This window comes from Lagenorhynchus albirostris, chromosome 7 (assembly GCF_949774975.1).
Source record: "Lagenorhynchus albirostris chromosome 7, mLagAlb1.1, whole genome shotgun sequence".
NCBI classification, from domain to species: domain Eukaryota; kingdom Metazoa; phylum Chordata; class Mammalia; order Artiodactyla; family Delphinidae; genus Lagenorhynchus; species Lagenorhynchus albirostris.
Window position 1 is genome coordinate 69568816 of NC_083101.1, and position 16867 is coordinate 69585682.

Here is a 16867-nt window from a genome sequence, read left to right on the forward strand (position 1 = left end):
TTGCCACTTGGATATTCATTAAGCATCTAAAACTTACCTATCCAGTGGAATTCCTGGTCTTCCCTCACAAAACTTATTTCCCTGTCTCAGTTGATGGCAACTCCATCTTTTCCTTTTAGTAAAAAAATGCCATGGTAAGTAATATATACATGGTTTTGTTTAATGTGTAAAATGCCCAAAGAATTAAAATTGAGAATAAAGTTGCTCAGATCAAAAACCTTGACGTCATCGTTGACCCTTTCTTTCTCCTATACTCTCATCTAATCCATTAGCAGCCACATTGGCTCTGCCTTTGAAGATATCCAGAATCTGACCTCTCCTCACCTCAGTGATTCTATTAAAATCTTACCACTTTTTTTTTTTTCCTGTAGTAGTTAACAGTTTCACTCAGGATAAATACATCTGTCCATCCAGTGGCCTACAAGGCCCTCTGTGGTCTGGCTTCTCACTGACTCTGATTTATCATTCTCTTCCTCCTTCACTCTGTCCCTGATTCATCTTTTTCCTCTTTCTGGGATGGGTCTTAAGCAGGTTATTAGCTTAGGGCTTTTGCACTCACTGTTTCCTGTGCCTGTGACACTCTTTTCCCAGATTTGTGTGGCTAACATCCAAATGTCACCCTCTAAGGTGACCACCATATTTAAATAGGAAGTGTGTCCATCCCTCACTTCTCATCCACCCCCCTTTACTCTGTTGGCTTTCCTTTTTAAAAACATTTTTTTCTTCCAGTTTTATTGAGGTACAGTTGACATTTAGCACTGTATAAGTTTAAGGCATAGTGATTTGACTTATATACATAATCAAATGATGACCACAATAAGTTTAGTGAACACCCATTGTTTCATATGGATACAAAATTAAAGAAGTGGAAGAGGAATATGTTTTCCTTGTGATGAGAAGTCTTAGGATTTACTCCCTTAACATTCATACATAACATCCAGCAGTGTTCGTTACCTTTATCATGTTGTACACTATGACCCCGGTACTTATTTATCTTATAACTGGAAGTTTGTATGTTTTGACTGCCTTCATCCAGTCGCCTCCCCCCGCCTCTGGTTCCAGTTGCGAAATAAATGAGTCACAGGTATGAAATGTATAGTGTGGGGAATATGTCAATAATTATGTAATACATTTGTATGGTGATGGTAACTAGACTTATTGTGATGATCATTTTGAAATGTTTAGAAATATCAAATCATTATGTTGTATAACAGGAACTAACGTAGCATTGTAGGTCAATTGTACTTCAAAAACGAACTCATAGGGCTTCCCTGGTGGTACAGTGGTTGAGAGTCCGCCTGCCGATGCAGGGGACACGGGTTCGTGCCCCGGTCCGGGAGGATCCCACATGCCGCGGAGCGGCTGGGCCCGTGAGCCATGGCCGCTGAGCCTGCGCGTTCGGAGCCTGTGCTCCGCAACGGGAGAGGCCACATCAATGAGAGGGCCCGCGTACCACAAAAAAAACCAAAAACCAACTTATAGAAAAAGAGATCAGATTTATTTTTTTCCATTGTATCACCTTCTAACATATTTCATGTATTATTTGGTTTTTTGTTTACTCTTTGAATCTTCAAGATGGCAATATATGTCCCTACAAAATTCTTTTTTCCTCTCGAGGAGATCTCTTTCTTGGGTTTCCCAGGCACACACTTTGGGAAATCCTGTTGTGATGACTTATGGAACAAAAGAGAAGAACATTTCAAGAAAGGTGAGATTAATACAACGGGGAAGTTGAAGAAATTTTGACCTGCTTAAAAGCTAAGGAGTAAATTAGACAGGGGACATGGTTGGCAGTCTTAGAACATGTTGTTTCAGTGCTGTGAAATGTCCAATTCAAGGGACTTTACTGTAGCAAAGTTTAGATGTTGAGGAAGAAAGGTAGTATAAATTATTTATTCAGGGAGTTGGCCTTTGGAAGAAAGGGAGGACAATAGTGAGAAAGAGCTGCAGGTTCAACCCAAGAAGCTTCCATTTTTGAGATCAGGAAAGCTTGGTTTTGTTGCCTGTTATTTTTATAAGGTGACTTAGAGAACAGTACTGACAAGCTTTTATTTTAAGTTATACTGTAATAAATAGGTGGCCTAAAGCATCCTATTTTTTAGAGTGGTGTAATTTGCTGGGTTCAGTGCTGCATGGGAATTGGATAAATTGGGATCCTTGGGAAATCTTATTAGTTCTGTGCCTCCACTTTGCCACCTGCCCTTCTCCATGATTTTGTTTTTGTTGTTGTATTTGAGAGCCCAGTAGGAGTCAGAGAGGTGTGATGTAAATATTAAAAGTTGGTGCTAATTGCTTGCTTGTTCCTCTTTTAGAAGACACAGGATCTGTTTTGATGTGTGAGTTTCTAGGTCATTTCTATACTTCCTGAAAAAGCTCACCAATGCTTCACACTTGTCACTAACAGTTGGATTCATGATTAAACGGAAGCTTGTGCCAGAGTGAGGCATAATTTAAACCATTTTGTGAAAGTTTGATTCTTTCTTCCTCAGAAGTTTTGATCCACAGAAGAATTAATTTCTATTTCAAACGTGTGGTTGAACTTTTAAAATCCTGTTATTTAGGCTTGAACTTTTGGATTGTTTTGTTTGTTTCTGTGGAGTGAATTCATCTGTTTCAGGATTTGCTCTAATGGGAAAAACTAAGAGCTGTTGGGCATTTTTAGTTTATTTATCAGTCATGGCATTTGAGGGCCGAAGTGGTTAACAGGGAAGGGTATGCCAAGGGATTGCTCTGCAGAGCCCTGTGCTTTATGTCCATTGTTGTCTTTGGAATGAATTACTTTCATGTTATTTGACAAATAGTTGGTTTGAACTCCGTTTCCGGACTAACAAATATTCTTTTGTTTTGGTTACAGAATCTGCTTACGTACATGTGAGAGAAGTAAAAATGTCAGATGATATCAGGAAAAGGTTTGAATTTCCAAATTCTCTTATCCAATCACAGGTAATTTTATTTGTTTGTTTATGCTTCATGGTAACAAACAAACATTTTTGGTGGATTGTTAATTGAATTTTATATTTTTAACATTAAATATTTTTATTCTTCTATGTACTGAAATATATATTAATAAACAACTTTTATATCAGTTAATTTGAAAATTTATGTATGACATAGGAAAGTAAATATTGAAATTGACCAATCTCTGCTTTCATTTATGTCATACTTTTCTTCTTAGAGATAAAAACCTTGATTAACCCTTGAATATATATTTTTTGGTCTGTAATTAATTATTGGGAACAGAATTAAATGGTTATACGTCTACAAAGTATGAGAGATTAATATTGAAAAAGGTATATTCTACCGCAGTACAACATTAAGAATAAAGATATTTATAATAATGACATTCAATAGGTAAAATACCGTGGATTAAAAAATTGGATCTACATGCTAACTCAGGTAGAAGATTGTGTTAATTTATTTTAGAAGAGCTTTTCAGTTATTAGGGTTAAAACAACTGATTTTCTGGTTAGCCTTCAGCTAACTAGAAGCATCCCTGTTAATCAAGGTACCATAATAGCTACCATTTTTTCTTGTGAGAGTAAAGCTAAGGGGCCAGCAGAAGCCTGCCTGAAGACTTACCAACGTACAGCGTCTTGGATACTTTCAACAGTTACCTTCGGAGATGCCTGCTGTGGGAATTGACTTAGCTGGGTAGTGGGGAACCCTTCCATGAGGAGTAGAACACTCCTTATGCAAGATTCCCTTCTACCTGACTGGGTTGGAGTCATATCCTGTGCAGCACAGGTGCTTACCATGAAGAAGAAGATGAATGCTTGGAGGATGCTGTCCACAGTTTTTATTTTTCTGTACCTGGAGTCCCTTTATTAGCATAGATAAATCAAGAAATGCCTATTTGTGTTGCTGTTACAATTAAGTGAAAAGTGTATTGTCTAGTGTACGATATCTAAACTATTCTGTTACGGAAAACTTAAGTAGCAGTATAGGCTGATTTATACTTGGATTTTGTATTTTAAAATCAATTTAGGCTATATTCTCTGATTTGTTAGATAAATTGGAAGGTAAATTAGAGAAATTGAATTTGGTGGGCAATGGGGGGATGTTTTATCATTAAGCTTTTTTCTTTTAGTCCTTTTTCTAAATATGAACAGTAGCTTTTTTTTGTCCTTGTTGTGTTTCATATTGGTTTCATTAGGTTCTTGCAACTGTGCCCTGTCCTCTGAATACTTCTTATTGTTCTTTTGTAACCACTGCTCAGTGTTAGCACCATATTTCATTGATTCATACACATTTTTTCACATTTTAACATCTGTGAAATTGGGTTGTACCTAGTAATTGATGGCAGCGGCATACAGTTGGTATTGCCTGCACATTTATGAAGTTGGCCATGATTTTCTAAAAGAGTCTGAAAGAGCTCTTTCATTAATATAAAATAAGAAATTTAAATTATAAGAAGCATTGTATAACACAGATTAGTTGGCAGACTTTTTTTCTTTCTTGATGGTACATAAAATAATGGTGCATCTTGCAGTTGATGGCCAGTTACATTCAATGAAATATGGTGTATTTTGTAAACAGGAACTGAAACTATTCACTGGTCCTCAATTCTTTGTTACTATCCCTTTAACAAAGAGGTAAGAGACAGTTCATTGATCTAAACTTAAAATTCATGTGAATGTGTGACTTGTAAAACTTAGACCGTCAAGCATTGAGGTCTGAATTCAATTCCAATGTGTGAAATACAAAAAGAAATGAAGGAGTAGGTGCTTTGTTTTTATTTGAGCTTTTCGGGAGACTTTGCAACACTGACAGGTATTCATAGTCTTTTCAGACATTGGTCTCAAGGGCAGGCTGAACAGTTGTTGCCGAAGCAAAGTTTCTCCCAACCCATACATAGCATGGCTGTCATTGTTGCTAGCCTGTGGCTCTAAGACAGCAGTGCTGTGTGGTGCTGAAAAACTAGGAGAGTGGAGTTGAGGTGATGGGAAATAATGACATTTACGTATTTATGGAATCAGCTCTCCTATAAGAATCTTAGTTTTAATTACTGGCTTTTTGACCAAAGAAGATATGGAAAAATTTTAGAGATTTATGAGGCTGAAAGCTTATTAAGGGGCTGAAACCTATGAGAAACCAACAAAAAAATTAAATCATAGAGCATAGAGGAAGGAGAATGGTCATGGTGAGGGGAGGACCTGTTGGTTCAAATCTGTGTGGGCCATAATCATGAAGATGGGGATGACGATCTTCATTAAGGGCATGATGAAAAATGATGCGTTTCATTTAACTGCAAAGATGATTTTAAGAATTGTGGAGTTTCTCACTTTTCTCATGGTTTAATGGATTAAGCAATCTCAAATTATCTTCTAATACTAAGTGACAGCAATTTAAACTGAAATTCCAGCAATTTTCTCAACATCTATGAACAATAGTGTGCTTATTGGGATAAAATGTAGGATAAAATGCTTACCTTGAGGGTTGTTAATGAAGATAAGAGATTATGTATGTGGAGTGCCAATACAGTGCCTTCTACAAAGCACACACTCTATGAATGGGAGTGATTGGCATACCATATCAACTAGTACTGCTATTAGTTACCTTCAAATTCACTATTGAGCGAGAACTTCCAAGGGAATGTATTCATTAATTTTGTTTGTATTTTTAGGCTGCAGGTCATCTTATTGCTGCAGTTCTAAAGGAAAATGTTTTTTCAGAAAAGATCCACCAGTCCACAAACCAGGTCTGTCTTTAACTTTGTGCTTTAGTTCTATTCAGATATTGCTGCTAGCTGGACTGCATAAGCACTTCTTTTGTTTTCCTCACAGTTCAGGTCACTATAGAAATGATTTTGCCTTTTTTTGTTCATTTGCCATGATTTTCTTTTTTTTTAAAATTAATTAATTAATTTATTTATAGCTGTGTTGGGTCTTCGTTTCTGTGCGAGGGCTTTCTCTAGTTGTGGCAAGCGGGGGCCACTCTTCATCGCGGTGCGCGGGCCTCTCACTATCGCGGCCTCTCGTTGCGGAGCACCTGCTCCAGACGCGCAGGCTCAGTAATTGTGACTCACGGGCCCAGTTGCTCCGCGGCATGTGGGATCCTCCCAGACCAGGGCTCGAACCCATGTCCCCTGCATTGGCAGGCAGATTCTCAACCACTGCGCCACCAGGGAAGCCTGCCATGATTTTCTTTTAAACTTTAAAATTTGTAACAACACTCCAGGAATGAGATATGGAAGGGGTGAAGGGGAGTATTCTTATGATTATTAATGAAAAATAACATGGGTGGAAGGAGGGTAGGCATGCTTTAGAGAAGGCTGATAGAGTTAACTGCTGAGGGAATCTTTTTGTTTAATGGAGAAAGTGAACATAGTGGCTCTGTTTGGGTGTAGGAGATTTCTCATGCTTTAGGTATAGCCCCAAATATGCATTCTAAGTCGGAAAGGTCATCCCCTGACAGGAGGAGCTGGAGGAAAAATTCTGTGCCATTCATAGAGCAGTTGAATGCTAAGAGTTGAAGCAATGCCAGCTTACTGACATATTTACCACTTGGGTTTTGGTTGACCAGTGTTGTGTATTTTGACATGCTGATTGGAAGCTCTGCTTAAGTAGGTCCTCTAAGGTCACTCTATGGAGAATATAGGTGATGGAAATAAGATTTTTTTTTTCATAACAGAAATAAATTGATTTCCTTTCTCTCACATTCCTTTTTATTAGCTGCTCCAAGTTACATCTCTTCACAGCTTCTGCTGACATGTTGAAGTCAATGTAGGGGCATACTTCACTAATTGGCATTTATCTGGTGTTTGTATGTAGTCATATAAATTAGGTTTTCTGAGAATTCTGATCTTAATCCTGCCGATAATCACATTATGTACTCTGAGAAGATCTAGTGTTTTTACTTAAACTGCCAGGATTTACTGAATGTCAAATCCCTGTAACTAAATGTTTCCTCTTCTAATAAATGAATGCTTACTTCCATGAGGGCACAGTATTACCTGAGGCAACAGTTTTTTTTATTCATTTATTTTGTTATTCTGGCTTAGTAGTGGAGTGATGACATTTAGAACGCTTTGGTATTGTCCATAAAGGTGAATAAAATTTCCTTCTGAATAAAAGAAATGGAATATAAATATTTCTTCCCTTCAGTGACTGTTAATTGTATTGTTATGTTAGTGGGATTCTAAGACTGAAGAGGCTCTCAGAGCCAGCTACTGTGGGAAAGTTAGCACAATTTAATGTTGATTTTCATTCTTTTAGTTATTCTATGGGAGCTGGGGAATCTTAATTTTTTTTTCTCCAGATTGTATCTTTCCCTAATAAATTATGTCAGGAGGAAGGAAAAATAGCTTCATTGTGTGTTCTTTAAAAAAAAAAGCAAAAAAAAAAAAAAATCCCCAAAACAACATGTAAAATCTAAATGGACTTAACCCACAATACATTCAAATAGAGGTTTATCATTAGTAGTGAACCTTTATTTTTGAGGGGAGGCTCATGAGTTCCTGAGAAAGTTATGAAAGCTAGAACTTCTCTTTTTATAGGATTTTTCAAAATAAAGAACTTATATTTATCTGTGTGTCCTTTCGGTGCTTTCCTGTCAAAAGTGACAGGTTCACAGTGTGAGGGGGAGAAGTCACAGTCTTCCTTGGACAAAACACTTTTTCTAGGCTTTTGTTTGTAGTCATGGAACCAGCAGCTTGCTTGTAGCCTGTCCTACTTCTGTCTCCTTCCTCTGGGTCCACATTCAGCTTCAATCACTTGGGGCAGGGACATTGTGGGGGACAGTGGGGTGGCATGTGGGTGATAGAGGTTGGTGGGAGGAGAGCAGGAACATTTTCTGAAAATGTTACTGCCATTTAGGGCTTGAAGCATAGGTATGATTTGGAGTCCAACTTAGACTAACTGATATGCTGGTATTGTTCATGTCTGGTTAAATGGCTTAGTTAGAGCACAGTGCTGGAGCCAAGTCATAGTTTCGATCTCCTAGTAGTTGTGTTGCTCGGACTCAGGTCATACTTCTGCAGCCAGCCTCATTTTGCAGCAAAGGCACCAGATGAGAGAGAGTTGCTATATCAGAACATAGCCATTACCTCTCTTGGAAAACCGACTTTAGTGTATTCTACAAATGGTGTGACATGGTTTTTGTAGAGGAAAGTTAGCCCACTGTGAACGAATTACACTTTTTTTTTTTTTTTTTGCGGTACGCGGGCCTCTCACTGCTGTGGCCTCTCCCGTTGAGGAGCACAGGTTCCAGACGCGCAGGCTCAGCGGCCATGGCTCACGGGCCCAGCCGCTCCGCGGCATGTGGGATCTTCCCGGACCGGGGCACGAACCTGTGTCCCCTGCATCGGCAGGCGGACTCTCAACCACTGCACCACCAGGGAAGCCCCGAATTACACTTTGATGAATGGCTGGGGGTGTATATGCATTTGCTGCTCATCAGACGTGTGTTTTAATCACTTGTTTGATTTCAGACTCCTGCTTTGAACTTGCTGTGGGAGAAGTGTTGCAGTGATAATGTCGTGGTTCGAACAGCCTGCTGTGAGGGTCTGGTAGCCCTTGTCGCTCAGGATCTTGCGGAGTTCAGCTATGTTCTGAATGGGATTCTCAACTTGATTCCATCGACCAGGTGCTCTTTCCTTCATGTTTCATCAGTTAATGATTTAAAGTTTTAGAAAAAAATTCATTCATTTGCCATTAAGGGTCACCATTCATCCTACTTGCCAGTTGTTTTTATTTCCCTAAAAATGTCATGCAGTTGAAATTTCATATGTGGTGAGAACATGCTAATTTAAGCTCTAAAAGTTTGGGGATTTGTGGTCATTTGCTGTACTTAAGTTTTGGGGTTCTGCTTATTTTGTCATTGCTCTTTTTAAGGAATAGCTAAGTAGTTTATAACTCACAGTTTGCAGTACAAATTCCTGACTTATTTTAAGAAAGAAGGTTGCCCATAAGCATCATTCCACAGTGGTAAAGTTTATACACTATTGGCAATACTTGGTCAGCCTTTAGCATCAATGCATGCGTTAGAAACTAACAGCACTAATTTCTTTAAAAGCATTTTGTGGTTTAGACATGTCTTCCCCTGATTATTCCAAGTAAATAATGTTCTTTGAATTTGTTTGGAATGACCATATTTATTCCATTCACATACTGAGGTTAATGGAATCCCAGGGGATAAAATGGGCATTCTGAGGTAGTCAAACAAGACTGTATTTGAACCATCCCATGGAAGTGAGCATCTCTTGTAAGATACTCCCTGAAAAGGAGGTGCCACTCTTTGCTTCAAGAAATGGTCTTGATCTATATGCCCTCAGTTTTGCCTGCTTTAAATCATTTGAGCTTCTGTCCCCTTCTCCCAACTCTTAACCCAGGCCCCCGCCTCCTTCTCTGTGGGGTTACTTGTTCTCCTGATGTTTCTTACTCACTTTTACTGTAGTATCATCAGAGCTGAATACTTAATCTTTTTTTCTGCCTTCTGTGGAGACGGAGTACAACTGTAACCATCAATGTATGGACAGTGCCTTCCTAGACTTGAGGTCTATTAGGTTAAGTAACCTCTGGCCTTTTAACCTTTCTTCACAAATCTTATTTTGTTCCCTTACATCAACTCTTTGAATCTTTTTGGAGCCTTGATTTTTTTCTTTATATTCTGCTATCTACATTTATAAGTCCAAGCCCTTTAGCGTGGTATACGTGCCCTTCCCAAACTAGTTCCCACCTTCTGTTCAACCTGCGTTTTCTGCCGTGAACCCTCCTCTAAGCCGTACATACCTGTTCCCGAGCCTGAGCATGCTGTACCTCTGCATGGAATGTTCCTTCCCCTTCTCTTTCTGATATCATCTTCTTCATCCTTCAAGGCTCAGCTCAGATGTCACCTCTCCTGCCTAGACACTTCCCTCTTCTCAGCTGGGCTACTTGCTCTTTCACAATATAGTTCTATTTTTAACCTGTATTTTTGTCTCTAGCACACTCTTCAGCAGTTAGTAGATGACCAAATCTTTCTGAATAAGTAAGGTTTGATCATGGCTAAAAACTTAACTCATTTTCTGTCTTTTTCTTTGTGTGCATGCCCACGTGCACATGCACGCACGCGCACAGACTCAAACAAATGTTTTTAGAAAGATTAGTTTTAAAAGATTAGTTTTGAGGCGCTTTTAAAAGGTTAAGTTTTTGGTTTTTTTAAAGTGTTTTTATTTTTTTATTTATTGGCCGCGTTGCGTCTTTGTTGCACTGCGCGGGCTTCTCATTGCACTGTGCGGGCTTCTTATTGCGGTGGCTTCTCCTGTTGCAGAGCATGGGCTATAGGCGTGTGGGCTTCAGTAGTTGTGGCATGTGGGCTCAATAGCTGTGGCTCGCAGGCTCTAGAGCACAGTCTCAGTAGTTGTGGCGCACGGGCTTACTTGCTCCATGGCATGTGGGATCTTCCCAGACCAGGGCTCAAACCCGTGTCCCCTGCATTGGCAGGTGGATTCTTAACCATTGTACCACCAGGGAAGTCCTAAAAGGTTAAGTTTTTTTTTTTTTTTTTTTTTTCTTTGTGGTACACGGGCCTCTCACTGATGCGGCCTCTCCCGTTGCGGAGCACAGGCTCCGGACGCGCGGGCCCAGCGGCCATGGCCCACGGGCCCAGCCGCTCTGCGGCATGTGGGATCCTCCCGGGGTGGGTCACGAACCCGCGTCCCCTGCATCGGCAGGCGGACTCTCAACCACTGCGCCACCAGGGAAGCCCAAGGTTAAGTTTTAATGTGTCTCTTTTTGTAACTTATTGGTTGCCCTTAAGCAAGCCACCTAGATTTTGCCTCACCCTTTTTTTTTAAATGCAGGTGTAGTATTAGTTCCTCCCTAAATATTTTCAAATGCCTTAAAATTCACAAACATAGAACCTCCTTGCATTGTCTAGTTGTACTGTTTATATCCAAAAGTAAGAGTATCAGCAGCTAAAGGGACCAGGGGCCAGCTAATGTCTCTGACTAAGGGATAATTAGAGCACGTTAGGTTATACCTTTAATTCCAGAATGTCCTATTAGAAAATTATGCTGGTGTGGGATATCCTTCACACATCAGTATAAGTCCATCATCACTATTGTAAACCAAAAAGCATAAGCTTTGCTGAGAGTGGATCAGCATGTCATCTGTATATGTGAAAATTTGTCAGTAATATTAGATTTTTTAAAATTAAAAAATACATTTTTTGAATTAGCAACATGTTCACGTGGTAAAAAATTCAAAAGGGTGTAGGAGGCAAATTCTCTGTCTTTCCTCTGTATCTCAGTTTTTCTCCTCAGGTAAAACTCTTAACAGGTCTTGTTATCCTTCTAAAGATGCTGTATGTACATATAACTGAAAATTTATATGTACATGTTTTTTCTTAAAAAAAAATTAGTAGCCTACTATACTTAGTATTCCTTATTTTGCATTTTTCAATGAAGCAAATATATCTTGGACATCATTCCTTACCATACATAAAGTGCTTTCTATTTTTTCTGGCTGTATAATATTCCATTGTATGAATATGCCGTAATTTACCAGTTCCCTATTGTTTTCAATTATTTGCAATTATAGGCAGTGCTTCAATGAGTAATCTTACACGTATAGGTTACCATTAGTTTTCAAGGGTCTTTGGAAATATGGCCAAGATATAGAAGAAAGCCTTGAATTTTATGGTAAGCAAATATAGGAATTTTAACAATTGAAGGATCCTGAAAAAACTTTTTTTAAAGTTTCTTAGAGTGTTCATGTTGTCTAAATTGTTAGCCACAGGAGATGTAGACAGAGTAGGTTCTGAAGCTAACCAATTTAACTTTTGCATCAGTTTGATCGTGAAATGTGTTATATAAGTGCTAGGTTTTCTTTATTGTTGTCAGTAGAGGTAAGGATAATTTCTGAAGAATTTCCTTTGTTTTATTTCAAGTAGTAGAGCTTTGTGGTTTGTAGTGATTACAAAGACTATACTTTGCATTGTTTATGCCTTAACAAAAGCAAAATGAGAATCAAATTTAATAAATTAAATTTAATTTAATTAAAAACAGGGATCCAAACAGCCTCCTCCTCCAAATGCTCCTCAGGGAATCTTCTGAGACAGAAAACCATCTTTTATCTTTCGGATCTAAAAACAAAAATGAGTTTGTCATTTCCCTGTGGTTCTTGGCTGAGACACTTTGGATCTTCAGTTTCCAGTGTTTAAATTTCTTCTTGTCTGTGGCTTTCTCTTCTTAAAATAGAGATTTATGGCAGTCTAGAGGCACCTTGGGAACAGAGCCACACAACGATTGCTCAGCTTTGATGCAGAAGAATGAGCCTAAAACTGTATTTTTTCATTTTGCCTACCTAGTATCCTAACATTCTTCAGAGGGAGAGAGAAAGAAGGAGAGGGAGAGGAAGGGAGGGAGAGAGGGAGATGGAGAGAGAGGGAGGGAGAGAGGAGGAGAGAAAGAGGGAAAGAGGAGAGAGAAACGGCATCCTTCTGTGGAATAGATATTTAGAAGATGTAGCTTCCAGAGCTTTCTCAGCATTGCAGTAAATGTTGAAAGCTGCAAGGAAAGATGGAGGAAAAGTCAGTGAGGTTCTCTCTTCTAGCCTTATAACCTGCTCCTTGGATCTTTGCAGGTCTAGTATGTAAATTCCCTTGGAACATGTATGAAAAGCTGCCTCCTCTTAACCACCCCCCACCCCCAAATCCAACCCACAATTTGAGAAACATTGGTCTAGAGCCTGCTACATTGTATAGTCTAACTTTGAGTAAGACTTGACATTGGTAAAGCTCTGGTTGTCTAAACTTCAGGGAGTGGCTGGGAAAGTATCTGGCTCTGTTTGAGAGACTGTTCCCTTCAAAGGAATAGTTGGATGTCCAGTGTTCTCGGTTCAAAGCTGAGGCAACATGAAACAATTGTAAACTAGTTTTTATAGCTTCTGTAAACAAAGAAGTGGATTTAAGAGGTTGAAAATGTTCTTTTAATCAGTAAGGAAATTTGAAAAAAAAAATTATTCCCTAGGGAGGGTGAAGGAAAGAAGGGGGCTACAGAGAAAACACAGTTAGGAAATTATTATCACCAGTTAAATGTAAATTTTGAAATTAAATAAAATTAGGATGAATGATATACATAGTAGCATGTCCTTTTCTTATCCTTTAAGGAACTGCTTGTTTTCAGTTTAGATTGTTTTTGTTTTTACATTGAGTTTATGATAAAGATTCCCAAAGCAAGGAGTTTCCTCATTTTTCTTTCCTTAGATCCCCGCCCCCTCCCTTAACTGCACTAGCTTCTAGAAAGCTCATGCAGCCATTGTTATAGTTGCTTAGTAACGGGATTGTGAATAAAAACAGTACTCTCCTGTGGAACCAGGTATTTAGTTTTCGATACTGAGATGTCATGACAGCCTGTAATTTCAGTTCAGCTGCTTCCCTGACCCGCCACCCCTTCTTTCAAAAAATGTGTTTGGTAGGACGGTTATGCTCTAGATAAACTAGCGCTTCATTTGTGTTCCTTTTGTGCTTTCAAACAGGGAATGGACCTGCAATTTATGTATTTGGGGGAAAAAAATGTATTAGGGTGTGAGAGATTAAAGTCTATTTTCTGAGATTCCTAAAGGCTACTTTTTAATAAATCTCAAATAGGATATTAATAAATGCCCATAATGGGTCCCGGCTAGAGCTGCTGGATCCAGTGAGTCTTTGATCATGGATTGATGAGGGTCCAGTTAGATTTAAAATGACTTTGAGAACTATTTGCAGTTAAGATTTAGGGTAATTTCATGAGAAAATTCTTATCTCTCAGGGTCTTTTCTTTTGTCGATGACACTGTTCCTTGGAACACTGAATTGCTTTGTTATCATGTAGGAAATGGTTAGCAACAAGGAGACGCTGTATTCATACCTTGTATTATTGAGGCTTTTCTGTACTATTTAGCTTCTTTCTCTTTATTTTATTTGGCAGGAGAAGAAGAACCAAAGAAGGATGCCTTTATGAGGTTTTTCCAAGATTTGAGGAAGACAGTCTTAGTTAGCATGCTTTCATTTGCAGCCAGGGAGTCAGAGAATTTTTCATGAATTTGAGATGGTTTCAGGGTTTATATCTACATTGGTATCATTGCTCATTTAATTTTAACTCTTATCTGACAATGACAGAATTCTTGGACCATGTCTGTCTCCTCATCTTGTCTTTTAAGTATTCCGTAAGCCTTTTAGCTTGTTTTCAGATGTTCTCTTTTCCTTTTTTTGAATTCTTTTTCTTTCTTTAAAATTACAGAATCTCTCAACTTGTAGCTCATCACCAGAAAAGTAATTCTAGCCACTTTTCTCATCTAGGCCATTCTGCCCTATTGCTTTTTAAGTTAACTGATCTGGTTGAAGGCTTTGTTTGTCACAAAATATTCCATTGTAAGAGTCACGTATTTATGCTAAGGTGTTTTCAGGTGATTTAAGAAAAGTGACTACTGAAATACATGTTACTTTTATAATGGAAAAGTGCTTCAGAAGAAATCAGGCTGTTTTCTGGTACTTAGAACTTTCCCAAGCAAAAACTCAATAGCATTATATCTTTTAGATTTTTTTGAAAGAAACATTATTTTTTGTCATTTATGGGTTAACCATGGGTTCCACAGAACTGTTTTTTTATTTCCTCCCTTTCTTCCTGGCTCCGTCTCTCTTTTCTCATATAATTTTATTATAAATTTAGGAAATGACTTGATCATTAATCTAGTGTTTAACATTCTCTTATTTGCTGGTGACTTACTGTACTTAAAACTGACCACTTACCCTTTCTAGTTAAAAAGAGACTTGGCTACATTTGTACCATTTGCTCCCATGATACCCAGGATGCCCTCTTTTGGGATGTTTGTATAATTCTCTTCAATGCAAATTTTTGTTATTCTCATCCCTGGTCAAAAAATTAGTATGGGGGGCTTCCCTGGTGGCACAGTGGTTGAGAGTCCGCCTGCCGATGCAGGGGACACGGGTTCGTGCCCCGGTCCGGGAAGATCCCACATGCCGCGGAGCGGCTGGGCCCGTGAGCCATGGCTGCTGAGCCTGCACATCCGGAGCCTGTGCTCCGCAACGGGAGAGGCCACAACAGTGAGAGGCCCGCGTACCGCAAAAAAAAAAAAAAAGAAAAATTAGTATGGGTACTTCCTTGCATCTCATATTTAGAATATTTCGAAGCTAAAGAACCAAGCATTAATTGTAGTCTTTTCAAAAGGAGACCGAGCATACATGAGCAGTATTTAATGCTGTAATCAAATAAACCCCAAAGGAAACCTGAGATATGGTATTCATATGCACAGTAGTAATTGTGCTGTATTTATCTAGTGAAGAGCAATTTTTCTGGGTGGTTTTAATTAGTATAGTTTGTACAGCTTGACCAAACATTTTTTTCTTTTCTTTTTCTCTGGAGTGTTCAGCATCATTATTGACCCACACTCCTTATGATGAGATCTGGGTTTGGCTCTTATGCCAGTGAAAATTGAGCTTCCATTTTTTAAAATTAATTAGTTTATTTTTTCGTGGTACGCGGGCCTCTCACTGTTGTGGCCTCCCCGTTGCGGAGCACAGGCTCCGGACGCGCAGGCTCAGCGGCCATGGCTCACGGGCCTAGCCGCTCTGCGGCATGTGGGATCTTACCAGACCGGGACGCGAACCCGTGTCCCCTGCATTGGCAGGCGGACTCTCAACCACTGCGCCACCAGGGAAGCCCTTTTTAAAAAATTTTTATTGAAATACAGTTGATTTACAATGTTGTGTTAATTTCAGGTGTACAGCAAAGTGATTCAGTTTATATATACACACATATATATATATTCTTTTTTAATATTCTCTTCCATTATAGGTTATTACAAGATATTGAGTATAGTTCCCTGTGTTATACAGTAGGCCCTTATGGGTTAGCTGTTTTATATATAGTAGTGTGTATATGTTAATCCCAAACTCCTCATTTATCCCTCCCCCCTCCTTTGGTAACCATAAGTTTGTTTTCTATGTCTTTGAGTCAATTTCTGTTTTGTAAATAAGTTCATTTGTATCTTTTCTTTAGATTCCACATATAAGCAATATCATATGATATTTGTCTTTCTCTGTCTGGATTACTTCACTTAGTATGATAATCTCCAGGTCCATCCATGTTGCTGCAAGTGGCATTATTTCATTCTTTTTTAATGGCTGAGTAATATTCCATTGTATATATGTACGACATCTTCTTTATCCATTCATCTGTCGATAGACACTTACGTTGCTTCCATGTCTTGGCTATTGTAAATAGTGCTGATATGAACGTTGGTGTGCATGTGTCTTTTCGAATTAAGTTTTTCTCCAGATAAATGCCCAGGAGCGGGATTTCAGGATCATATGGTAGCTCTATTTTTAGTTTTTTAAGCAACCTCCATACTGTTCTCCATAGTGGCTGTATCAATTTACATTCCCACCTTTTTTTTTGCATTGTTTCTTGTCACTGCGCTTGTAGCTCAGGCCTGAAGTTTCCTTTGCTCCCTCTTAGAGGGTTCTTGAGTCAGTTCAGTTTGTTTTGGCAGCTACCCAAGAAAGGACTTGTTCCAGCTGACCTTTACTAAAGGACTTTGGGCAGAAGGTTCTTGAGTGTGACAGGACTCTGTGGGCTACGAGTTACAGAAACCCACTTGAACTCGTTTGAGCATAAAAGGGTGATTTTAATTATTTTGCTAAAGGGGTGTCCCACAGGACTTAAGAACAGGGATGTACCTGGGCCTCAGAAACAAACTGGATACAGGCTGTGTGTCTCTTCTCTCTTGCAGCAAACTGACTTCTCTGCTTCCTAGTCTACAGGACACCACCTGCTCCTGGGTTAACATCTCTGTAAGAGATAGCCAGACTGAGGTTTGAATTTCTTGGCCACAATTACAGATTTCCAAGGACCAGCATGTGTGAGATGTTCACTCCTGGACCAGTCA

General features: G+C 39.0%; 2 protein-coding genes across 2 annotated transcripts in view; one reads left to right on the plus strand and one right to left on the minus strand.

The window, feature by feature from the left end:
* The window catches only part of HACD4 (3-hydroxyacyl-CoA dehydratase 4), an 807943-nt gene that overhangs the window by 454442 nt on the left and 336634 nt on the right, over positions 1–16867 (minus strand). The gene's annotated exons all lie outside the window — the stretch shown is intronic.
* Positions 2872–16867, plus strand: part of FOCAD (focadhesin) — a 290793-nt gene continuing 276797 nt past the window's right edge. The window contains exons 1-3 of the mRNA XM_060155133.1: positions 2872–2943; positions 5624–5698; positions 8429–8583. Coding sequence (XP_060011116.1) covers positions 2887–2943; positions 5624–5698; positions 8429–8583 — 287 coding nt within the window. The 5' untranslated portion in view covers positions 2872–2886. The remainder of the gene's footprint in view (positions 2944–5623; positions 5699–8428; positions 8584–16867) is intronic.